A 25,717-nucleotide genomic window follows, 5' to 3' on the forward strand; every position below is an offset into this window, starting at 1 on the left:
GCCCCTCAGGTTTCTGTAAAGAGAGCCTTAGATTTTACTCATTACTTTTATGAGAGTTATAAATTCTGTCCAAAAAGGCTGAAATCCTGAGGCAGATACTTTGTTGGAGTGGATTTAGTCTGACAGGTGGGCTGGAGCAGCATCTTGTGGAAGATGGAGACACTCAGAGCAGTGATGGCACCTTAAGGACAAACATTGATTTTCCCTGGGAGCTGCAAAGCCTGGCATGGTGGCAGCTTCTCTGCTGCTGAAGATGCTAAGCTGGGAACCCCGATGCATCCAGAGCTGTCTGTAAGATCTGCTTGAAGGGAGAAAATTATCCTCTTCTTTAAACATTCAACATTGCTGCCATTAAAACACCCTGACTCATTAAAAGAAAAAGGGAGGGAAAGTGGTTTAGGATGCTTAATTTTCTTCAAAACTGTTCATTTTCAATATAGAATCAAAGGACAGTCTGAGGAGGCTTGAATATGGAAGTGTTTTCGGGTTTATTTTTCTTCAATGTACTGCAGCTTTTGATATTACAATTCATAATGCTGAATTTCTTAATAATTTTGACATCCTCAGAAATCAACCATATTAAAAATCTTTCTGTATGTATCCAACTCAATTATTTTGTGTGGCTTTGTATTTGCATGTGTTTATTTGCTTTCTCAGATACAGTATTTGCCTAAAAACTCCAAGGATTCACATGTGTTTTAAATTTTCTTTACATTTTAGAAAATAAGCTAGGATTGCACAACTTTATCACTGAAGCTGTACTCCCTGCAGGACTTGCAGTATTAGCTGTGTTTGTATAGTACCACAATTTAACCTTTTCCTGCCATGTAGGTTTTTTCCCTTGTCAGGAAGAACTTGAAAAGTCTGACATTTTGTTACATTAATATACAGGCAGGGCTGCACAGACTTGTATAAAAAATGAGCACATTAAAACAGATGAACATACTAAATATATTTAGTAGTTGTTACAGTCTATGTAAGTGCCCTTTTAAATTCTGGAAAATAAGTTGCTATGCTGTAATAACTATGAACATCACTGCTCAACACCCAGACTTTGGTAGCTTGGCATTTGGATTTGCAGATTCTAAAGTTCCCTTAAAAGTTTGTTTTCCACAGAAATGAAATATGCTGTTTATTTATGGATAAACAGCAGGCTTCTATTTGAAAATATATAACCTGTGAGTGCAATAAGCAACCAGAAGGAATGATGGGGGCAAAAGGTGCATGCTTGTAGGGATTAGGCAGTAGACATCTGCATGCTTTTATGTGATTTCTTATTCTTTGCTTTTTTTGACTGCATAGACAGTACATTATACATTGCTGCTTGACAACTGGCAATTTCTGACTTCCCAGTAGAATTGGATTTTAAGAAGATTTAGATATGTGGAGTTAAATTTGGCTTCCTGAAACCTTGTCTGGTGGAAATAAATAGGAGTTTCATAGTAGGTGTCAGCAGGCCAACCCTTGACATTTGTTATTTCCCTACCCTTATGCAGAAAAAGAAATGTGTATTGGGAAATCAGAGACTGAGTCATTTTGGTAGCTGAATCAGTGCACTACTATGTAAGGTTTGACAGGCAGTTGGCAATTTAATTTAGGGATGCCTTAGGACACGAGGTCACGTTAATGTTTTGATGTCTCTCCTTCATGAATCTTCCCTCCCTGGGAAGCACAGCCTGGCTGGGATCTGTGACAGGAGCTGAGCCTGGGTGAGTCACTGCAGTCTCTAAGGGGTGGGCATTGACCCAGCGTGGCTCAAAGGCACCTGTAGCTGCTGGGTCCCCGGTGCCAGCAGGTTCACTCTGGAGGCCCTGTCGTGCTGCTCCACCAGCTGGTTGTGTGGGCATTGCCTCCATGGCTGCACTGGGGAGGAGGAGCTGAGGAAAGGGCTGGGAGAATCTCAATGCCTTGTGGGTGAGGGATAACACCCACCATAGTCATGGTCAGTCATGGGTGGCAGTGTCTTAAATGGCATCTTAGCATATTGCCCCATCACGGGCTGTTGATGTGAAGTAAAAAGCAGAATGTGCTTGGAATAGAGGAATGGGAACTAGTGGTACTCCTGAGGCCAGCACATCTGGGTGTTAGACAACAAGGGGACATACATCAAGCTACATATTAACCAGAGACAAAAAAAGAAGCTTTGACATTCTTGATGGTTGTTCCTGTGTGATAGCCTGTTGACTGCAAGGTGTTTGAGGGCTTGAGTATTCAGTATTTCAGTCAGCATAAATTAATAGAAGCTGAAAGGTGCTTTTACAGCATCAACAAAAGTACTCGTGTTTCCTTGGGCATTTATTTAGCTCTCCCTGAGAACATGGGCACAAAGTCTGTGTTCATTTGATTGCTGTGAAAAATGGTAGAAGGCTTCCACTCTCCTCCCTTTTCCTTTTGCTCAGTTCAATTTTTTATGAGTTATTGTTTGTGTGGAACAATTGATTCCGTTTAGAAAGAAGTAGAACATTCTGTCAAATGCTCCTGTTGGGTGCAGGTTCACATCCCTGCAGAGTAGTGCTAAGGCATTTCAAAGCAATCATTTTTTGGTTAAGACAAAAGTAATGCCATGGAGAGGGTTTTGTGCATCTCAGTGGCACTGAAATAAGACTGCAAAACCTAAAATCAAGAGGATGTGAGTGTTACTTGCAACATGTTGGATGCCATAGATTGGTTCTGTATGACCTTTAAGAGGACTGAAAATCTATTTGATTTTGAGCTGTCTTTCCCTAGACAATATACAGACTGCTAAAATCCCATTGCATAAAGCAATGGGTGAATATGAAAGGCAGATTAATTTAAATTAAAAATGCAAACCCAATTTCTAGCAGAATGTGATTGACTGTTGAAAATATAAACAGCCAAAAAAATGGCAGTTCATCTCTTGATGTCCTCCAGTCAAAACTTTAGTCAGGTGCAAGTTATGCCTTGGTTATGCCTGATTTCCCAGGGTGATTGTGTGTCAGTCTTTAACTGCATTATGCAAGAGGTCATACTTGATATTTGTTATCATCTTTTTCAAATTGAATCAGAAACTATAACATGAGCCAAATTGAAATAAACAGTGTTCTTATTTGTTTCTCCCTCCCTTCACAGGTACTACAGTGCTACCATTTTGCAGATGTCAGGAGTGGAAGATGACAGGCTTGCAATCTGGCTGGCTGCACTGACAGCATTTATAAACTTTATTTTTACTCTTGTGGGAGTCTGGCTTGTTGAAAGAATGGGTCGCCGGAAACTCACACTTGGTAGCTTAACAGGTGAGTGTTTCATTAGCGTATAATATTTTCCTCATAATTATCAATTAAAGGAAAATAAAATTTCAAGTGCAGTTTTTTTCAGAGTAGTCAGTTTTAAAATTACAATGTTGATGCCATCTTCTCTCTGAAATCTTACATGTTTTCCAGCCTATTAGTAAAATACCACAGCTAGAGGCTAATTTGAAAGTGACAGCCAGTTACTTTTTTGAGATGACTTTCTCCTTGAAGCCATGTTTTTACAATGTTTTCATTTAGCCTTTTTTTCAGTTTAAGGAATCAAATGCCTGGAACATCAATGCTGGTTAGTTTTTAAATCTCATATATAATTTTGGGCTTCTTAACTGGAATTCAGAACCATCTGATGAAGGTGTGCCAGAGAAAGCATATTGCATAGCCATTGCAGCACTTTGTAAAGAGTAATGCAATTCTCTGCATAGTTACCTCAGAGACAGTGCAGTACGTAGCTTACATACATTAATGTGATTTTAATTCACCTCCAGTATGAGATGCACAGACAGAATTGTGATTTTGTATATTTTGTCCAAATACTCAAACACCATAACTCATCACATAGTCTTTTCTTCAAAGCAGAGAAAGGCAGAGCAAGCAGCCTTCCTGTGTTCAGTGTGTCATGTTAGGATGGTAATTCCCTGCTTGTTCCTGCCTTCTGTGCTCGTTTTTGCTGAAGTGATCTGTGACCAAACTTGCCTCTGGCTGAATGTCTGGAAGGTTCAGATGTTTCCAAGAGCAGAGTTTTGTAAAGAGAAACTGTTCCTGCGCCTCTTGAAATAGTGTTCACAAATGTTTAGCTGTAAAGGTTTCATATCTTCATCTTTTTTCTTCATATTTTGTTCTGCTGTTGCTGTCAAGGATCCAAATTTCTAGTTAGTGCACCACAGCAGAGAAGGACACCAGCTGCCATGTCACTGGGTGTGCAATTCCCAGTTCTCAGCTGAGTTAATCTACACTTGGTATTTGAATGTGTTTATATAGGCAGAGCAGCAACAACAGAGTGACACGAGTTCTTTGATACACAGTTACTCAAAGCATGTTTCTCGCATTTTAAAGATATGAAAAAAAATCTCAAATTGCTACCTTTAGTCTGTTCCACATCAGTTACATCTCCCTTCTATGTCCTTCTGTGCCTGCAGACTGTCTGTTGTCCTGTCTTTCTGTGGTGTGCATCTCTCCAGGGCTTGCACTGACATTTCTGATTCTTGGGTGCTGCCTCTCCTTTAATGCCTTTTGAAACAGAGGGTTGATTGATTGATTGATTGATTGATTTTTTATTTGGCCCCACTAATCTTATAAGTCTGGCCAGCCACCCCCAAGAGTTTATTGCTTATCTGCACCCAGCTGTATGGCTGTGATAACCAACATGGACTTTTCATATTATCAGAGCTCTTTGCTTTTTGGCTCTGCTTAACATGTTCAAAGGTTGTACATCTGAAATGTAGATGTAAGTGTCTCTTACAAAGCATGTTAGTCATGGATCAGAAGAGGATATAGCAATAAGACACAGAATTAACAATGGAGCATAATGCATTTAAAGAGTTATTTGTTAATGCTGTTTGGACACAAAGTAATTGTTTAGTAAAAATGGTCTTTTTCTGTGGCTGGTTGCTGGCTGCCTGTCTGCAGCATCACTTGAGCCAAGCTCTAATGCTTGCTGTGGTTTTATCCTACAGTCCCTCCTTAAGGATAATACAAATAATGACAGCCATGAAATCATACATCATCCCTCTGTACTAGTTAGAATTTTATCATGCAACATTTGATTTAGGTAGTGGTGGATATGATATGTTTTCCTTAGCAAGAGGGCTGTGTAATAGAATGATAATTACTAAATCTACTGATGGATTTGTTTTCCATGTTGAGTTTTCTCATGGGGTAAACATATCTTACAGCTCTACTTTGGTTTGCATTTCTAAGGACATTACAATTTACACTGAGTTATTACTGGCAGCTTCTCTGGTCTTTGGGGAGGACAGGTATGCCCCAGTCTCCCACTGCATAAAATGAAGACAAAACTACTGCTTTTGCCTGCTGCTGCAAGGATGTGTGGCTTTTTTTTTTTTTTTAATAAAACCTTATTGATTAGATGTTTATTAGATAAAAACCTACAAGTATAATCAGAGAGTAACATTAATGTTTTGATTAAAAGCCAATATACTGTAAATTAATTTTGTAATCTTATGCAACTTTTCCTGTTTTCTGAAAACATTTGGCAGAGATGTTTTAGATTTCATTATGTCTTTGTCATTCTCAAAATATTAGAAACTTTTGAAAAATGGAACCTTCCAGATAACATTATGAAAAATTATACTAAATTTCTAATAAAACCCCCCGCTGTTTTAGTTCTCTTTACTACAATTACTGATTTGTCTCAGTTTCCTGTCCATTTTATATCTTTCTTTATCTTGTCTGTACAATTTCTTTATTTTTCTTCTGCTTTTTTCTTTAGTTAATGTCTTTATTCAAAGCTGTTAGTTGGAAAGCATGCAGGAACTCTGACAAGTATATTATTAATTTTATTTGTGTTTTCTTCCTTCCCTTCAGAAATTGTCAATTTGAAAGGTACTTGAGCATTGTACAATTTGTATCTCTTTTTGTAACAGAGGGGGTTCTAAAATATCTTCAGGATATTTTCTTTTTCCCACCTGAGCTAATGATGTTCTGTGATTGATTTTTGTTCATCATAGAAAAACATCCACAGAATGAAAACATATTAAATTTCCTTTGCCAAGTTTACATATTCAGTAGTTTTCCAAAGAAACAAGATACTTACAAAGATACTGGAAGTGAGTGTTAGTGTATTTGGTTGACTTACAACACAGAGCATATTTAGAGCAAATATAAGTAAGATTATAGACCCTTTCTTAATATATCTGCTGTCTGGTTTATGGCATTTTGAAAGTACAGGACATCTAGTGCAATATGCAGCCTGCCCTGAAAACTGAGATTATTAGTGCACCTACCAGCCATAGCTAGAAAAGAGCCAAGAATGGAATATCTCATGGTGGGAAGGTGCTTTCTGCACATATAGTTTAAGCTCTTAGTTGTCTCAGTTCAGGTCAATGTGTGGTCCAGCCATTCCTGCCTGTTGGCTGTGGCTGCTTGCACAGACATATCCACAGATAACATTATTATATAAATGTTATAAATGTTCAGATGTTATTTTTATCTCTGAGAAAGGTTTTCACATACTTGGGTGTGTTTTTCACATACTTCTGGTATGTTTGCCAACTAGGAAACCTTTCTGCAACACAGATCTCAATGTGTCATCAAGTAGCAAGAGCTGAAGTTTTAAAAGTCTGAGTTTGAGGCAGCTGCAGTAATATCATGAGTAGTGAGGTTTATCAATTTTCATTAAAATGATACAGTATATTGTGTGTGTGGCAGATAGTATGAGTTATATTCCAGTAATGGCCTGTTGCACAAAATGTGAACCTTTTTTGTCATCTTCCTCTTGCCATTTTGTCCAGCTTGTGCACAAGGTATTTGCTGGGGGAAACGGAAGCAAAAAGATGGAAGGGGACTTTTTCCCAGCAGATGTTATGTGTGCTCTCTGTTGCACTTTTTGACGGTGTTCTTATGAAAAGTCAAATTTCTCTAGTTTCACAAAGGGAACTAGAGTCAATGAAAAAGCTGGTGCTACTTTCTGTTTTACAGAAAAGCCTGCAAGTCTGGGTGTGGGAGTGGAGAAAAGTATGGTCATTTCAAAGCCACTAATAAATTTTACCTTTACGACATTATTTTCAACACCAAAAATAATAATACCTGTTCATTCAAGCAGTCATCAATTCCACAGATTAAAGGAGTCTCAACCTACTAATTTAGTATCTGGACATGACAGCTGGTGCGCTTGACTTTAATATCTAACCTAATTTAGGATGTGGATGTAGCAAAGGGTATTTTTCTTAGGTTCTCATCACAGCTCCTTAGGGAATGCTGTTTGCATAGTGATGGGGTGCCTTGCTTTCCCAAGCAGAGTTCATTCAATAGAGAATTATTTCATGTGCTCTGGAGAAAAGTGTCACATTGTTCTTTATCTGTATTTTTAGGTACTGCTGTAGCACTCATTATCCTAGCTTCGGGATTCTTGCTATCAGCTCAGGTCTCGCCAAGAATCACACTTAATCCAACAGATCCTTCACATCAAAACTCTACCTGCACAAAATACAGGTGAGATTTCATGGTCATTCATCCAATCTTCTTGAAGATTGTTTCCAATTAATTTTTACAACCTAGTGTGAGTAACAGACAATTATTCACAAAGCCTAGTACAAGGAACTAAACTGGACAGCTAAATTTAAAATCCTAAATTCTCTCTGTAGAGAAAATGAGGCTTTTTGATTAAATTCTCTGAGTATTCCTTTGGAATTTCTTAGACTAAGTAAGGTGGTTAAGTGGCAAATTCCACATATGCCTCTTCTAAAATATCACACCTGCGTCAGGAATATTTTATAAGGAATTTATAAAAACGATTGCTGTTATTCATTTGCTTGTCATGTATAGCAGCTGTAAACTCTTCAAGAAGATGGATTCCTTGCCAGTTGTTTTCCTGAGCAGGAAGAAGTAATGTTCAGATAATTGCATACCAATAAACAATTATAATAAATGTGCAGGCTTTCATCTGTTTTCCATATGCAGTCATAGTTTCAAATAACATTACTTCTGGGGGTCTAAGAATGTGTCATTTTTTATATTTTGTGTTGTTTATTCACACGTGAGTACTCTTATGTTCATTTAGCTGACAGACTAGAAAATTCCCTATTCAGAGAAGGCTAGTTCAATGGCTGAAGAAATTCTTAATTATGTCCAAAATCTGTCTTTTTGTAGTAGAAATAAATATCAAGAAATGAGAGGTACACTTCTGGTTTTGTAGCACTATTGGCTAGAAATACAGTTCTTGGCTTTTCTTATGCCAGAGCAATGTCTTAGATGAAAGATTCTGAGGATCTGAAGATTTATAGAAAACTTGGGAGGGGATGGAAGGTCCTCATTAAGTGTAAATAGTTACAAATAACCACAACACAGGATACTATCAGATATAATGATTCCTGTACTAAAAATTGTGTTCTACTGCAGAGTCAGCTATAATTTGCAATTTTTGAGATGGGCCTGTCTACAAAATGCTAAGTAGTCTGGTTAAAAGAGGTGAGGGGGGAAGAAGCTCTCCTTTTGGAATCAGATTACATTAAAAGAAAAAATGTGAGAAAGATTTGCCTAGTGCTTCAGTTAACTGTTTGGAAAGGATGTCTGGAGAGAGGAGATGCACCCTTTGTAGAACTCATAATTTGTTATTTAATAAAGCTAGATGGTAAATGTAACCTGAAACCATGTAAAATTTATGTACAGGAAATATGGCAAGTCCTACGTAAAAAAGTGAAAAAAGTCTTCAACAGAATTTTCATGTTTGAGTTAACCACAGCCAGTCAGGAAGAAAATTGTCATGGCTTTTAATGTGTGCACTTCTGGGCAAAAGCATGAAAAATTAAAGCAGATAGTTCTTATAAAGGCATGTTACTTCATGAATTATTGGAATACTTGTAATCTGTAATGATTTCTGTTTCTGATGTGAAGTGGGGAAAAGCAGATAAGATAAGATAAAAATTCAGAGGTTCTGGAAAAAGAGCAATAGAATAATTTAAATATTTTCATTTGAGAGTATTTTGAAATAGAAGGATCTCTCATTGTTTAAAGATCAAAGTGAATGGAGGTGGCAATAATGAGCAACATATGGGAAAGCTTTAGGTGCTTCTATTTTAATCTTATGCCATACTTTAGTAGAGAGACACAAAAGCCAGAGCTGAAAATAATAAATGGATGCATTTACTCACAAAGTACAGAATTAGACTACAGCACTCAGTATTTAAAAGGTTTCTAAAAATAAATGAGGGATTGATATGCCTATTAATAACTTTCACACTTGTATACCTAAAACTGTATGAATTTTTATGCCTCAGAACATCACCAAACTGTGATCCAGATGGAGCCAAAGGAAGAATTCCTTCAGCATTATGAATATTAGTATTAATTATTTCTGAAGGGTTTGATATATAAGCATATATTTGACTTGGAAAATTGGCTGTCTATGCACATTGTCAATAAGCTCAATGAAATATAATATATTGGTTTTGTCACGAGAAAGTAGATGGTGTTTTTGGCATTTCACTTTGGTTAGAAGAACTTCAACATAACATTCATGGTCTTGGAAGGAAGAGGAGATGGGGACTGCAAACCAGACAAAAGCTGAAGGTTGAGCTTTGTGATTCACCTCTCCTTTTTGGCCTTGGAGGTATTCCCCATGGCACTTATAAAGTTGAATCAAAAAGACTCCCAAACCTGAGGCTTTGGAAGTAAAAGTCTACTCTGTATAACATAAATCTTGCATATCTTCTTTGCTACTTGAAGAGTAATGGCTTTACTGTACAGATACCCACAGTGTAGGGCAGCAAGGGTTGCTGTAGAGACAGGTACAAACAGAATATCCAATCAAAGTAAAGGGAAGTAAATGAATGGCAGTGGTCCCTTGCTCCTTAACCCATATTTTAGCTCATTCTAGTAAAACTGCTGGTGTCTCAGATTGCTGAGCATTGTATCTTGCACGTCTTCAAGAGGTCTCAGAAAGTTTAGAAGCAAAAGGCAGCAGGGCTTCAGAAGATGAACACATAATGCCATCTCCCTGTACCTGCTTTAAGTATGTGCCTGCACAAATGTAACTCATAGTTCTCTTTGTCTTATGGGGACACAGTGCTTCTCTGAGCTGAGCTAAACTTAAAGTTTAAACCTCATTGCAGATGGGGCATTTCAGAGTGTGGGGCTGTTTCCTAAAAATAATTTGTGTTTGTCTGTGTCAAAAGGTATTTATAAGTTATGAAAAAATCAGTAGAATTTATTTTGCTGGCAGAAGCTTCACTGATACTGCACAGAGTAAAAATGTTTTTTATGTTAGTAAATCTATTGTGTTAAAGTGTGGGTGTCCATTAAGGAACCCTTAGAGCTGCTACAAACAATCTGTTTGCTTGTTGTTCCTTCAAATCCATATTCCTCTGCACAGACTAATTCCTGCTGCTAGAATAACAATGAAGATAGAAAGACTAGCAGATAAAGAGCACAGTCCTTGTCCTAACTCAAAAAAGCACATAGGGCTGAGTACTGTGTTCTCAGAGAGCTGTGCCATGCAAATGGAGTTACAAGGCACCTGTACATGGTTGCAGAAAACAAACCAGTAAGATATGCTGTGCATAAAATAAATAAAATATTTTCATTTGATCTGGAGATGTACAATATTGTAGTTGAACAGCCAAAAGATAATTCATTTATCTGTAAAAAAAAATATCGAATCATGGAAATACCTCAAATTCAGCAGGGCACTCCAAACACTGTGATTTGTTTTGCCTCCTTACAGCTGGAAGTGGGTGTTTATCTCACTGAGGAGAGGCAGGGTGAGTGCTCCTCTGCACCATCCATTAATCAAATTTCATTTTCACACTCAGCTGTATAAGGTTGTGTAGATATTTGCAGTGTGACCACCTGTTTTATTTGATCTTAATCTCCTCAGCAGGTGTGATTGTACTTATCATCAAGGCCACAGAAATCTGAAAGGTAAATTTAAGAATACAACACAGCACCATTCCAGAATTTGTCACCTTAGGAGTGAAAAGATGAACTATCCATTCCTACAATTATTCTGACTACCAAAACTCTATAAACATTCCCATTTTTACTGGGAACTTGTCTAACTCTGGAAGGAGGTTTAGGTTAGGGCATGTTTATTAGCTGCCCTCCCACCTTTTCCCAATCTTTAAAGAATCAATGATGTGACTGTTTGGGACATTGAGCCATTTCTGTAAGATGACTGTGGTCCTGCTGCCCTGTATTCTTGCTTGGTTTATCTCTATTCATGTCTTTCTCTGCACTTCTTGAAACTTGGTTTGCTCTAGAAGACATAATGCAAACCTGTTCTGCCTAAGCAATATTTTTCCTGTCAGTTACTGTATGAAACTGGTAAATATTGTGTTAAGCTTAGGTCAGCCTTCATATCTTAGGGAAATGATACCTGAGCACACAAAGTTTCTCAGAATCCTTCCTGAAGTGATTGTCTTCAGACTGATTAAAATAACACAGGCAGTGCCAGCTGTGCTGGGCACACAAGGACTCTGTTGTTCAGTCTTGAATTAGTCACCCTCATGTGGTTCATGATCCTTTGTACAAGTGCACACCACTGAGATGAAGGCAACAATATTTAGAACTCCAGCATGGCCATTTAATAAGATAGGTAATGGATAGAAATGTATATTTTCTTTATGAATATAGCAGAAGTATGTAATTGTGATCAGTCCTGAAAAATTCAGCTAACCTAGTAATTGAAGCTAGTTTTATTGTATTTAATAGCCTTAGGATGCATATAGTAGTGTATTAGGTATTGTAGTTTATTTTACTGAGAACTCATTGACAATCTGATGTATCAACAAACTAGACAATTCTGTTTTTCATAGTGTCACTGTATCATGGAACCAGAGTTTGTTAAAATATGATTCTCATTTTCTCTTTCTAATGTCAAAGTGCCTGAGCTACTGGTTTTCTGATAACTGAGAATTGCTGTAATAAATACAGTAATGTGTTTTGGCCATTGAGGTCAGAAAATTATGAATATAAAAAGAGATAAACATGTCTGAGAATGCTTTTGCCAGCTCTTATGAAGCATAGTTAAAATTCTAATAGTTTATGTTGCAGAACTGTGAAATGACCTCGACATGGTCTTGAAATTTATAAAGTAAATAATATAGTGATATATTACTTGATAATGATTTTCCCTGTGCTGGCATGTTGGTCCTATCAATCAAAACTTGTAATTTAATTTTAAATTATAAAAGATAGGAAGGAATATGTCAATTCATGTAGGCATCTTTAAAGTGAGTGAAAAAAACCTTCTCTCATCAATTTAAACACAAAGATCTGAAAAGAAACTTACCTGAACTATAATGTCTGAATGCAATGCAGTTCCTGTAGCCATTGGTAAGTTTTCCACATGCTATGACTCAAACTCTGCATTAGTGAGGAAACAAGTTGTTATTCATTTAGTAGCCTTTTAACACTTCCCATCTCTGCTAGTACTTTTAAGACTTTGCTTTTTAACAAAACCCAAACCAATGCTTAGGGAATGATTTTTTTTAAATCTTCCAAAGTGATGGTGTTACACTTTACAAGGTCTGCAGGTTTTAGTCACACAATAATGATTTTAATCAAGTTTGAACAGGGCTTCTATCTGATATGCCTGGAAGCTGAAAATATAGTATCTACCTGGAGGGTCTCTTTGGAAAAATAGTTTTGAAAACAAATTATTCTACAGAGACAGCCGCTCTGTCCAAAATGAAGGCATGTGTAAGTCAGTTGTTTCTGTTCTTTATTGTCTGTGTTGCTCAAAAATAAATCAAGAAGCTCTGTAGTTGGAGGCTATATAAATTCAGAAAAAAAGATCATCAAAGACAATAAGCAATTGATACCTATAAGCAGATAGATCAGGACCCTTCTCATGAGATGTGAGCATTTCAGCAGAGTCTGCTGCCAAGGTGCTTGCAGCAGTAGGGGACAGCCCTAAGGACTAGGCAGGGTTTGTGGAGTCATCATCCTCATGGGACTGTGATAGGTGAGGAGAATAGATGAACCTTCACATCCTCACCACACCTAAACACAAATAGCAAACACCAAGAGGCTGAGAACAATTTCTGTGAGTTTGTATAAATTATGTTGCATAGTTGAGGAATGGGAGCCTTTGTGAAGAAGGTTTAAGCAATGTTTGAAGAAATCTAATGTATTATAGGTAGTTGGCATATCAGGAAGAGTAAAGATTCAGGGCTGGTCTGGAGCTTTAGGGAGGACACCTAAGAATTATCTCAGTGGAATAGATGGAGCAGGAGCCTGATTTGCAAATGAGAAAGGGTTGGTCATACTTTGAACATAACTGTGATTTACATCTGTTGGAGTATCTGTGTGGTAAACTACAGAACTGCAATTAGCATCCTAGTGCTGTGATTATAAATTGTAGCTTTTCCTTATGGACACAACTAAACAGATGCATGTGTTACCTCACAGAATGTTGGTAGAACTTAGCAAATACACTTCTGTTGCTTGGTCTCTTAACATAGCTGGAAAGTGCTCTTGAAGTCCAACTGGATTTTTCTCATTCTTTGTTAATTTGTTTGTTTCCTATGTCCCAAATACAACAGCTGGAAGTGATATCTGCAGTTAGCACACATTTTAACTGCTTAAAGCATCCCCTATATTCTTGTCCAGTTATTTGTAAGCTGAATTTAGTGCTTCACTTCTGGAAGCAAGGAACCATGAGAAGTATAAAGAAAGGCTTGATTTCATGCCTGTGCAAACAGCACAAGCCCTCAGGTGCAAGCATCAGGCAGCTTTAAACATGGTCCTGGTACCTAACTGAGATGAGTTTGTGTATAAAAGTGAAGTCAGCCATTTGTCAAAAAATCCCTAAGATCCTTAGTTGTACATCTGGCAGAAAGTATCAAAATCCTAACATGTCAACAGAGCTGATAAGTCCACTGCAGTATTTGTCCAAAAGTCCTTGGCTGAATTTTTTTGTTGTTGAACTCAAGGCTTTGGCTATTTGGATTCATGAGTTGTCCATGTCCTTGGTGAGTGCAGCTGGGCAGGCCTGGCCTCAGCAGTGATGCTCAGCTCAGCTGCCCTGGCCATTTCCTTTTGCTCCAGGCTGGAGGAAGAGACATTGACTTGTATCTTGTAGACAGAATACAAGAACAGAAGCAGGGAAAGCTTGATTCCATCTTGTTATTGTTCTGTAGGGAGATGAAAAGGAACTGCACTGCATGCTAAAGCAGGCAGAGACTGTGCATAGCCAGCCTTGGGAGCAAAGAGTAAACTGAGAGCAGGAGGAAGGATCCACCTGGCCTAGGATCATGCTTCCAGGGTGCCAAACAGCAAGCTGGAAATAGGAGAAAGCAGCACAGCCAAAGTGACATTCCTTCCAGCCTGCAATGATTTGCAGCCTGTATTCTCTCTGGGTGGGGTGTGCTAATCCTCAGCAGGTGCTGCAAGACCCTCCTGTCCTGTCCCTGCATTGAGCCTTTCCTGCCTGAGTCAGTTTTTATTGTTCCTGCAGTTCTCATCTTCAGGAAAATGAATATTTGCATCATACAGAGCAGGAGCAGTGGGTTAAAAAAAGTAAAAAGTGAACAACAGGACAAGACAGGATGTGAGCAAAATGTCCTGCGTGTAATATCTCTGGTTGGAAGGGACTCATAAGGATCATCAGGTCCAACTTGCATGTAGCAGATCAAGCAGATTTTCCCATAAAAAGTCTTCTTCACATACTCAGGCTGATTCTGCAGCATATACTCAGTGTGAATGATAGATCTGAAAGAAGTGGAAAGAGTCTGTCCACAAAAAAAGTCTGTATTTGGGGATGTTTTGATGCTCTGAGTGGCTGTTCTGCTACTCATGCAGTAGAATATAATGAAATCAGGTGCTACATTCTGTACAGCTACACAGTCCAGAGTGCATTATCAGGCTCAGTTTGCATTTCTGTAGCTGGACAATAGGACCATCCAGGAACATACAATTACATTTTGTAATTGGATAACAGAGAATAGAGAGCAAAGTTGAAAGTTGTTTAAAATGCGGCAAAAAATGAAAATTGATGAAAATTTTTTAATTGAGGTTCAGCTTGAAAAAGTCAAAATAGTGCAAGAAAAAGAGAAATGGTACTTGCAGAGCAAAGGCACTGGGCAAAGGTCTTTTAGTGGTAAATCACGCAACAATAAGTGGCAAGGTAAAACTTGCAGCTCAAATTACAAGACTTCTGAGAATTGTAGGAGAGTCATTACTTACAAGGTCATTTTGCAACTTTAAAGTGCAAGATGTAATGATGAAACAAACATAAGTATGGAGTATTCTAAGCAGGGGGGTAAAAGTAGTTAGGAATTTTTCATTAGCATCTGGAGGGCCACTTTGTCAGGTCAGAGATTTTATTCAGTATTTTCAGAGACTGCATTAGAGCCTGGTAAACCACACTGTTAGGAAGAAAGAAAACAGTAATTTTGCTATCAAGAAAAATGTACACAGCTAGTCAATTAGTAATTCATCCACATAGTGTAAGATCTCTGTGAGAGAGGATGGCATTGTGGCCTTTGTGATCAACCTCTAACCTCAGGAACAGTTAATTGGGCAGGCTGATCCAGAGCAGAGCAATCTGAAAGTTGCTGCTGCTCAGGCTGGCAAGAAATTGCTGTCAAAGAACCTCAAAGTTGGTGCTGTCAGTCTTTCTAGATATCAGTTATTGCTGTGTGGTTGGATGAAGGGGACATGTGTTGAGTGTGTTGGCAGAACCAGGGAGCAATCACAGTGTTGAGGATGTGGTGTTTGTGAGGGCCCCAGGATGAGGTGAGAGATGAGAATTTAATTCCATGTTCTCAAAAGGCTGATTTACTATTTTATGATATTATATTATATTAAAAATGATATACCAGAACTATGCTAAAGAAAGAGAAAAGATATATCAGGAGGCTTAACAAGAATGATAAAGAAAGCTCATGACTCACTCCTCAGAGTCCAACACAGCTGCTGGTGATTGGTCATTAATTAAAAACAATTCACATGTTTGGATAAACAATCTCCAGATCACAAAACATGGAGAAGCTGAGGCTTCTCATCTTCTCAGGAGAAGAAATCCTGGTGAAGCGAATTTTCAGAAAATATCGCAGTAACATGGGGATATCTACTCTTCTGACAGTCCATCAGCTCCTCAGCAAACGTGCTGTGATGTTTGAGCAGAAATCCCATTCCATGGCAGCTCCCCATAAACTGGGAGGTCAGGCTACTTTGTTCTGTTGAGCTCATGGCACTGATCTGCAGAGAAGCTGGGCATTTTTGGACTTCTGGAGCCTGGTTATTGTTATTCTGCCTCATGGGCTGCAGCATCCGAAGTCCAGACACTTGCCTTGTCTGGGTTGCCTAGGAGCCCAGCTGGCAAGCAGGGAGGGAAACAGGCTCCTTGTAAAACCTTTCTGCTGTACTGCTGCCTGGTTTCATCAAAATCAAATCATCTCTCCCAGGTGTTTCGATCTTGGATTGTCAGTCTTACAGACCACCAGCCTACCTGGGAATTTTGAACTGGCTTTTCACAGATGAACTTGTTTTCAAGGCACTAGCTCATAAACTTAGCACAAATAGAAATATCTCAGGATAACTAGAGGAAGCATATCTCCTGTTTATGATTGGATGCAAATTTCCTTTCCTACTTAGACATCCAAGAGTATTCTTATATAGAGCTTTCATATAGAGAAAGAGTACTCTCTTACAGAGCTTTACTTTCATAACTGATCTCTGGTGTGGATTTGAAGAATAATCAATATTTTTAAAGATTCATCCTCAGATAGATAGATGGATGGATGGATAGATGGGTAGATAGATGGATGGATAGATAGATAGAACTGATAAGGTGCTTCTGAGAACAGGAATGAGCTCTGTAGAGATAGTTTCATCTCATATGTAAGTATTCATCTCATAATAAGTATTAAATTGTGCATTTCTCTTCCTGATATATTCTATAGCCTATATTATTTATATCACTATGAGCATGTATATCAGAATATGTGCTCAATTTCAAATTGTTTAAATAGTTTAGCAGATAATAATGAGGCTAGAGGGAAGAAGAGCATAAACCTGAAACTACAATATATTTTATTTCTAGAGTGAACAGCCTCAGCACATGGTGTCTTTGTTTTTTAACTGCTTCTTTGAAAAAAAATCTTCCTTGATTATTTCATGCAGCATATTCTGTTATCATTAGAGTTAGTAACTGATAGAGGTTTCTGTATTGTGTTATCAAACAATTTTAATGTGTATATGCTGGGGTTTTGGAGGAAAAAAACACTGGTTTTCATCTTGGAAAAACCAATGGCCATGTCCCTCATCAAAGACAACATAAAATTTTATATCAGTGATAAGACAGGGCACAGAAGAATGCTAAATGTTCTGAATAGCAACTGCCTGCTCTTAGTCTGCTGGGAGTTAGATTTGAAGTGGCTTTAAGTCTTGTGTGTTAGATTTCTTTTATTTCCTTTGGCATAAATGGATCTTGTCTCTAAAATCAGAAGTCAGAGTCTGATTGTATGAACTCACTGTATAGGATGACAGGAAATCCTAGCCCAAACATAAAGGGTTCATAAAGAGCTGTTATTTAAGTGTTCAATCTGAAAGACAAAATTCAGAAAAAAACATGGAAAAGAATAATTTTAAGTTAGTAAAATTGTTAGGAGTAGCTCTGTATAACCTCTGACATTTGGCAAAACATGAAATCCAGCAGCCTTTATTTGTTGAATGCCAGCAGGAAGACCAGTTGGATTTGATGGTGTTAAAGGTCCTTTTCAACCTGAATTATTCTACAATATCCAATAAAGCCAGAGGATCAGCTGAACCAGCAGCCATGTAGACAGACACTGGAATCAATACTCAAATCTCTCAATTTTTTTTTTCTGGATGGGAGTAGGAATAAATAAGATATCTTGTGTTTCCCACTTGACTGGCTAACTGATACCAGCACTACATGAGGTTTTGTGGAGTTACCCAGCAGGATGGAACAAACAGTGCAAATTCAGCTCTGCTGTTCATCTCTGCATTGATTCTTGTGAGGGAACCTGGAGGTCTCCAGTCCCTGCCCTCTGCTGGTAACACCATAAAGATGACACTAATCACTGTGTCTTGTTAGAAATTCATGTTGCTTCAGGCACTTTGATAACATCATTTCAGTGGAAAATGTTCTATAGTTTGAAAATTATATGTTACAATCCTGTTTGATATCATGGGATTCTTTTCAATATAAGAAAATATTTTAATTTTATGCATTTTAATATTATTATTGTATACTTGAATACATTTGTGATTTATAAAAATGTTTTCATTCACTTGCAGTCTTCTGTTCCTGTAAACTCTTTTGATTACTGCCCATTAATGTACAAATATCAATGTAACAAAATGCAACTAAATCTCAGTACTGTAATAGTAGTATTGGCCTTTCCTTTGAAAATTCCTAATTGCAGAATTACAATTTTCTCATTTATCTTTGCAAGAGAAGAAATGTTTACTAAAATTAGATAAAATTGACTTTTATCTGAAAGTTTTGTTTAATGTCCAATGTAAAAATATTTTCTGCAGTCTATATCTCAATTAAGAGCAGATTTAATGCAGCTTTCCTAATTAAAAAACCTCAAACTCTTTAGACTGGAATTTGACCAATCAGTTAAGCAGAGGAAGGTGTGTTTAAAATAGATTTATATTCTAAATGTAGACAACATAGAAATTCAGTAGTAATTTAATAATTTACAAAGAGCACACTTTTCTGAAAATTGGGAGAAATAAGAAAATTTTCTTAACACAGCCCTTTTTTTGCCATCTGCCATGTGAGTTGTCCTTATAAGTCTTTTAGAAACATTATAATACAAAGAGTTTGAATAACTAGATTTTAAGCATATACTTTCAGATTTTTTATATCCATTTAATCTGCTTTGCTATTTTAATTTCTTGAGACTTTGTTATACAGTTATTTCTACTTTTCCTCATAATGCTTAAGTAGTTTAAGCAAGATATTCCTTAATTCACAAATTCTCTCTTGTGTTAAAGGAAAGATACACACTCAGAAAATATTATTTCCTTTGTTTTGTTATTACAGGTGTGGATATTAAAGCTACTTTGGTCACCTTAATTATTTGTTTCCAGATGTTGCATTTCAAAGTTGAATTTTATTTTCAAATTTCCAGGCTCACTCTATGTTTTACAGTACCTATTTTTTTTCTAATTTTTACTGGCTAAAGTTATCCCTTGGATATTCAGGGGCTTTACTGGTGAAAATGTGTGTCTGAATCTAAAATGGCTTCCAGGGAAGATAAATACCTGTGTAGTTCAATCACAGGAGCAATGAGTGAGTGTTTGCAGGGCTTTGTGCCTGCAGCTTTCAGGTAACTTGCACTGCATGGGGAGCTTTGGATGCCATTGTAGCTCACATAACTACATCCCCATCAGTCAGATTTTATGTAGCTCACATACCTACATCCCCATCAGTCCCATTTTAGAGAGAGATTTTGGACTGGCTCCTCAGTGAAGTGTCTGTAGGGCCCTTGGTGTCTAGGCTGGCAGAAGGGTCAGTGGGGATGTGGTCAGTGCAGTCAGGGGCATCTAGAGAACAGTTTTGCTGTCTCAACCCTTGAGCAACTAACAGAATGGCATTGGGGAAACTTTGCCTGGACGTTAGCATCTCCTGCTTATTGGGACTCTCAATGAAATCAGAGACATCTCTACAGAGCTGGCAAGTGTGATGCATGGGGATAACCTGCAAGAGCCCTGCACACTCTGCAGCGACAGGTATATGGGATATTTTTGGGCACTGGATACCTGTATATGAATTGTCTCCACTGACATAATGACTCCTTCCATCAAATGTTGTGGAAATTTAGGTGTTGAGTTTTCTCACAGAGACAGACACGTGGTATTGTGATCACTGACTGACTCGCATCCATGGATGCCCAAATTCTAGTTTGGTTATTAGGTATGATGTCTGACAGGACAAGGGGGAATGACTTCAAACAGAAATAGAGTGTTTAGGTAGACATTAGGAAGAAGTCCTTTTATTTGAGGGTGGTAAGTCACTGAAGCAATTGCCCAGAGAACTTTTGGATGACTTATCCAAAGAACTATTTAAGGCCAAGTTGGATCAGACTCTGAGCAACCTGATCTAGTAAAAGATGTCCCAGCCCATGGCAGTGGACATTGGAACTTGATGATCTGTAAGGTCCCTTCCATCTCAAACCATTCCATGATTCTATGATGATTCTTTTTCTTCAACTCCAATCTGTCTTTTTTCAATTTAAATTTATTGTATGAATGAATTCTCCTGCAACCTGATCAGATATCACAGGGTAGATGCAGATGGACTACCAAAATGAGTTACAGAAGAGGTTGCAAGCAATATGTGATACTTTTTGGAGAACTTATTGGTCTTGTCTCCAACCCTGACAACTTAGCTGTGTGCATTCCAAGACTTATTGGGAGATGCTGTTGGTTTTGACATCCACAAATGAATGATGTATTGCTTAAGTATTTATGTTTTTCTCTTTCAGTTACTGCAATGGATGTATGTTAGATCCAGACTGTGGTCTCTGCTACAAATTGAATAAATCAAGTGTTGTTGAGTCCTCATGCATTCCTGTTGATAAACACTCTACAATGAAAGCAGCTTGGGGCAGGTATGTCACTTGTCAGGATTTTTTAGCCTTGTGCTCTACAGAGAGTGTATTTTATGCTATTGAGAACCATTTTTTTTTTTACAGAAAGTGTTAAATTCTTAAGATGTTCAGGAAGAAGAAAATAACTTGACATTGTCAAAAATAGGTTATTACTTCCTAACAATAAATTAAAGCCTTGACCCTGATGTCTGCAGCCCTTTTGGTGTAGTCTGTCACTTAGGAAGCATGGCAAAAATACTCTAGAAGTGAGGAAAATTACCTTTCCTTAATGTTTTTCATTTATTTGAAGTGGCAGATTCCCTAGTTATATACTCTGAATGAATTTTCTTTTAAAATGCATTAATTAAACCACACTTTTAATATTGACCTACCAAATAAACAGCTCAGCTGAATAAACTAAAATTAGCAAAATCTGAAAAGTTCAAATTGTCAAAAGCATGGGGTTTGGCCACAGATTTCTGTGGTTCTGTGCCTGAAATGGGTGTCATGCCATATGTTGCACTTGGGTGTAAAAACGTGTGCAAAATACATCACACCTCTTTTTTATGCAGCACAAAGCTTCCTGTGAAGTCACAGCAACCTTCAGGTTTTCAGAAGTACTGACTATTCCTAAGAAAAGCTTTGTGAGGTGGAACATTGTCTTGTAGAGGCTTTATAAATACTTAAGTAATGAGCAGGGCTTGGATTGGGGTTTAGAATGGTTCAAGGGCACAAGGGAATTGTGTAATTACTTCTGAGAAAACCACCTCGACAGAATTCATCTCAGCCACCCACACACCATGAACATACTTAGGGAATAGGCAAAGGTTTGTGTGTGATTTGGGCCTCTTCTCTTTTATTAACTTTCATACATATTCCTCAGAATTTAAACCAAACTGTCTCAAAGGCACTGAGTCATATTGGACAGAGGTGAAAAAATATGAAAAAAAAAGTCTACTAATTGTAGAATCATTAATTTAAAATTACTCTAAAATTGCCCTCGTTTTGATTTCAGTACCATTAGGCCTAGTAATTAATTCCAAGTGCAGAAAAGAGAAGCTTATATTTTTTGTAATCCTAATTTAAAAGCATTAAAAATTGGGGTTATTACTGTTAATAAATAACTGTGAAAACTACAAAATTTAATCTGCCTGCTTGTTCTGTGACTAACTTCAATGTCACATTATGGAATATGCCTTGCATATTGCCTGATACCCTCATGTGATCTGCAGCATGTGGATTCTCATATTTGTAAGGTAGCAGATGTCTCTTTATATTCCAAGTCAAAATTCATTTTCTATGTGCTGTAGTTTTAAGTAGCCTGTCTGTAATTAGCAGAATCACACTAGAAGGCAGAAAGACATACATGCAAACAAAAAATTGTTATGAATAGTTGATAGATAAAACTAAACTTTATTTCATTAGCCAGTGCTATTTTTTATCACAGTAAATGTGGGCATAAGCAACTATTTAATATTCGTGATCCAGTCTCATGTAGACTCTTTGCTCTACAGCCTGTTGGAGCAAATTAGGGGAGAATAAATATTTCCTTTTCATATTGCAAAATGCAGTCTTTCCATGTGCAAGAATTCCATACCATGAGGACCCTGCGTAAAATCCTTCAAAAGGAAATGAAACAATTTTATATATGTTATACTGGTAGTCACCACTATGAAAGTCCTGCCTAAAGATGGAAAACCAATAAAATATCCACATTTCTTTTTTTTAATATTCCTCACCATTTCTAGTGTTTATTTCATTAATTTCTGTCTTGCCTTCGTTTTCAAAAAGCTGATCCTTCAAGCTGTGCAATGTCAGGTGGTGTCTTCTGTGCCTTCCAAGCCCTGTGGAAGAGGGAAGCATTTTGCTGCCTTTTCCTTCTGCTCCTTCTCTTCACAGATAGGTGTATCTCTGCTTACTGGCCATGGGGAATCCCCATAGAGTTTTGGGGATCACATTCTCATACCATCCCCCAGCTCCATTTGCTCAAGTCCTGAGTCTGCTTTACAGCAAAATCATCCCACAAAGCCATAGGATTTCCCTGCCAAGGAAAGATTGCTGCAGGGAAAACAGCACAGTTCCATCTCCAAATGAGTCTCAGAGCAGCCAGAGGCATCTGTATCTCCCTGGCAGCATAGGGAGAACAAAGCCTGAGACAAACTACAGCACTGGTGAAGGAAATTGCTGCCCTTTCTTTCACAAAGTTACTTTGTCACAAGCTAGACATACAGGGGCTATTACTTTAAAAATATACATGGCATTATGGTGATCAGAAAGTAATATAATAATTGGAGAGATGATTTTGTGGGCTGTGGACAGCTGACAGCTGTAATTATCAGCAGCCTCTTTTGTAACTCCTGTGTGTCCCAATGGCTTCATGCATCCGGTGTTAGATGAATGAGTTTAAATGGCTTAAAGCCTCCAGGGTTACCCTTGGCTCATGGAAAATCTATTTGGCCATTAATTTTGTTCAGGAGAGAAGAAATTTGTTTCTGAGCTATTTGTTTGGGACTTGTTGGACCTCAGATGTCTGAGCATTAGCAGAAGCAGCAGCTCTCATGATGTTGATGAAGGAGTTAGAGAAGCAGCTTCTCCTGGACTCGGGCTGACAGTGCCATGCAGAGCATTTTGCTGCTGCTGTGATCACATCTTGTTTATGATTTTCCTGCTGGAAAGCTGGGAGCTGCAGCCATCTGAACCCCAACTGTCCTGACATTTACTCAGGGGCTTATATATTCCTGATGTGCAACCTACCACCAAGGTGAGAGGTGCTCAGAAGCACTAACAGAGAAGGCCTTGTCATGTATTTTTTAAAGCTCTCTGCAGCCATGCAGACAGACATAGAAAACTTCTGTTTATGTATTTATAGCTTTGCACTGTTTTTCATTGTTGGTCCCAAAGTACTTTGATAGCTGTAGTGGGCAATGCTTTGACTGTTACTATAAAATACTGTAATTTTATTTCCAAGGCATTTCCCCAGTGCCAGCCAGGTGTACTGGATACCACCTCCATTGTTAATTGCATTTATTTGGTTATGATGTGTTCTACATTGCGAAGTTCTGGGGAGGGGAGGGAAGAGAGGAGAGATTTGAGTCTCCTGTGGCTGCCAGCAAGGCTGTTTATGTTGCTGTGGTTGTCATAGAAACCCAGGGAGACAATTAAAGCATCCACATATTTTTCAAGAAGAATATAGCATTTGGGCTCTGTTGGATGTTGGGAACTCAGTGGCTGGCAGTGGCCCTGGGGAGGACAGAGACTGTGCAGGAATAAATCTGACTGAGCCCAAGTCACAGCTTAAGCAGCATGGGGAGTGTGCCTGTAAGATCATGCATGTACCTCAAGCAGCAGAGATGTATTTTTTATTATTTAATCAGTTACATAAGCCTGACTGGTATTAGAATAACACAGGGAAGAGTGTCTTGCCCAGGGCACCAGCACAGGCAGGTGCTTTGCTGCCTTGGTATTTCTGAACTAGTTAACAAAATAGCTGTTGACATGCAAATCTTCCTGCCTCAGGCTCTGCCCAGGGACACATAAAGGATGGTTACAAGACAGTGAGCAAGAATATTCTTAAATTATTTACTTTGTAGTAAAAGAAGAAGAGCTGTGTCTTTTCTTTCAGTGTGGTCTCACGGTTCTGCATTGGGACTCTGTTTCCCAAGATTTAGGGAAGTTTTGCACGTAGCAGTAGCTCAGAAAGCCTTGCAGTTCTGTTCTTCATGAACACTGAATTATGAAATCCCCATGAACTTAATAAAAAGATTTAGCTCACTTGTACAGATGGGGTTGCAATGGGAAGGTTCCCATATGAAACTCAGGTGGCACAAGAGGGGTCATGGGTAGAGTCCCTCTCTCAGCCAGGACAAGATGTAGAGGTGATTGCTTCCAGGGCTGTGCTTTCTGAACACAACCCAAAATCCAGGGGTTTTCCTCACAACTACAATTATTCCCACAGTACTCAGAGAAATTTCTCTCTTGCAATTTCTCTTTGTGTAATTGCAATCAATACTCCTAAAGGTCAGCCAAGAATGGAGAAACTTTAAATTGCATTACTACCCTTACAGTTGAAAGAATAACTGCAAGGGAAGGAGGTACTTACAGTGCCTTGATGTGACATTAACCTTGACATGAGTATGTTGTCAAGACGACAGCAGGCCCACAACTGAGCTGAAACGCTCTCATGAGCAACTCTGAGCAATCTTCCTCTGGAGAGAACGATGTTGATTTTATACAGTAAACAATTATGAAGAAATAATAACATCATCCTCTGATCAGAGACAAGCCTAGAGCCATCCTGTCCACACAATTAGCTGGCAGGTCTCCACAGCCCCCAGAGGAGAATGATTGGGAACAGAAATCTATAAAGAGACAGGAGCTGAGTGATTTGCTGTTTTCAGCCATTTTTATTAACTTTGTTAGAGGAACATCTCTGTGCCAGGGGAGTTTAATGCTTCATGGAGAATCCTGCTTTTCTCAACATAAAGAAGCAGTCTCCTCTCCAAGGGCAGCCACTGCAAAGGCAAGAGAGCAGAAGAGCTCTGTCTTTGGGAAGCTCTGTTTTCCTTTAGCCAGTGCTCTCCTGAGCATCTTCCTTCCATGTAAAATTAATGGCATGTTTACAGATGCTCAGTAATGCTGTTATGTTTCACTGTGTGCCTGTTGCTCATATCTGCCAGTTTGCTGAGGGGTTTAAATGTGTCTTGGAAACCTGTTTGGGGGAAAAGTGGATTTGAATTGCCTGAGCAGTGTGAGCAAGCAGGCCAGGCAGGCAGTCAAACCCTCTTTCCCAGCTTCAGGAGTGTGCCTAATGACCTTGGCATTCAAGCCTGGATGCTAACTAGATTCCACTGGTTAGAAAAAATAAATTCATGGGAGTTCATTAGCTGGATTCTCAGACAACAGATTGGGTTATGTCCAACAAGGGACATGCCAGTGTCTGTCACAGCCTCGAGAGTGTTCTGGGGAGCTTTACATTCATGCAGCACTCCCTGTTGTCTAATGCATAGCAGGTGAGACTCTTAAAATCATTTGAATACATTTTCTTGGTAAGAACATTAGATTTTTCTAAAAATATCACATTACTTTTCCCCCTTGTAGATAAAGACAGACATGTAAGTTCATTACACTTGTTTTGCATCATCAGATACATTTGTAAAAGTTCCTGTGACTAACATAAAAAGAATGGATGGGCAAATTTAC

The 25,717-nt window shown here is 38.3% G+C and overlaps 1 protein-coding gene across 1 annotated transcript in view; it reads left to right on the forward strand.

Annotated features, from left to right (window-relative positions):
- Positions 1 to 25,717, forward strand: part of SLC2A13 (solute carrier family 2 member 13) — a 145,298-nt gene that overhangs the window by 95,815 nt on the left and 23,766 nt on the right. Inside the window, exons 5-7 of the mRNA XM_059471898.1 lie at positions 3,091 to 3,254; positions 7,319 to 7,439; positions 20,414 to 20,539. Coding sequence (XP_059327881.1) covers positions 3,091 to 3,254; positions 7,319 to 7,439; positions 20,414 to 20,539 — 411 coding nt within the window. The remainder of the gene's footprint in view (positions 1 to 3,090; positions 3,255 to 7,318; positions 7,440 to 20,413; positions 20,540 to 25,717) is intronic.

Source organism: Ammospiza nelsoni, chromosome 5 (assembly GCF_027579445.1).
Source record: "Ammospiza nelsoni isolate bAmmNel1 chromosome 5, bAmmNel1.pri, whole genome shotgun sequence".
Classification (NCBI taxonomy): domain Eukaryota; kingdom Metazoa; phylum Chordata; class Aves; order Passeriformes; family Passerellidae; genus Ammospiza; species Ammospiza nelsoni.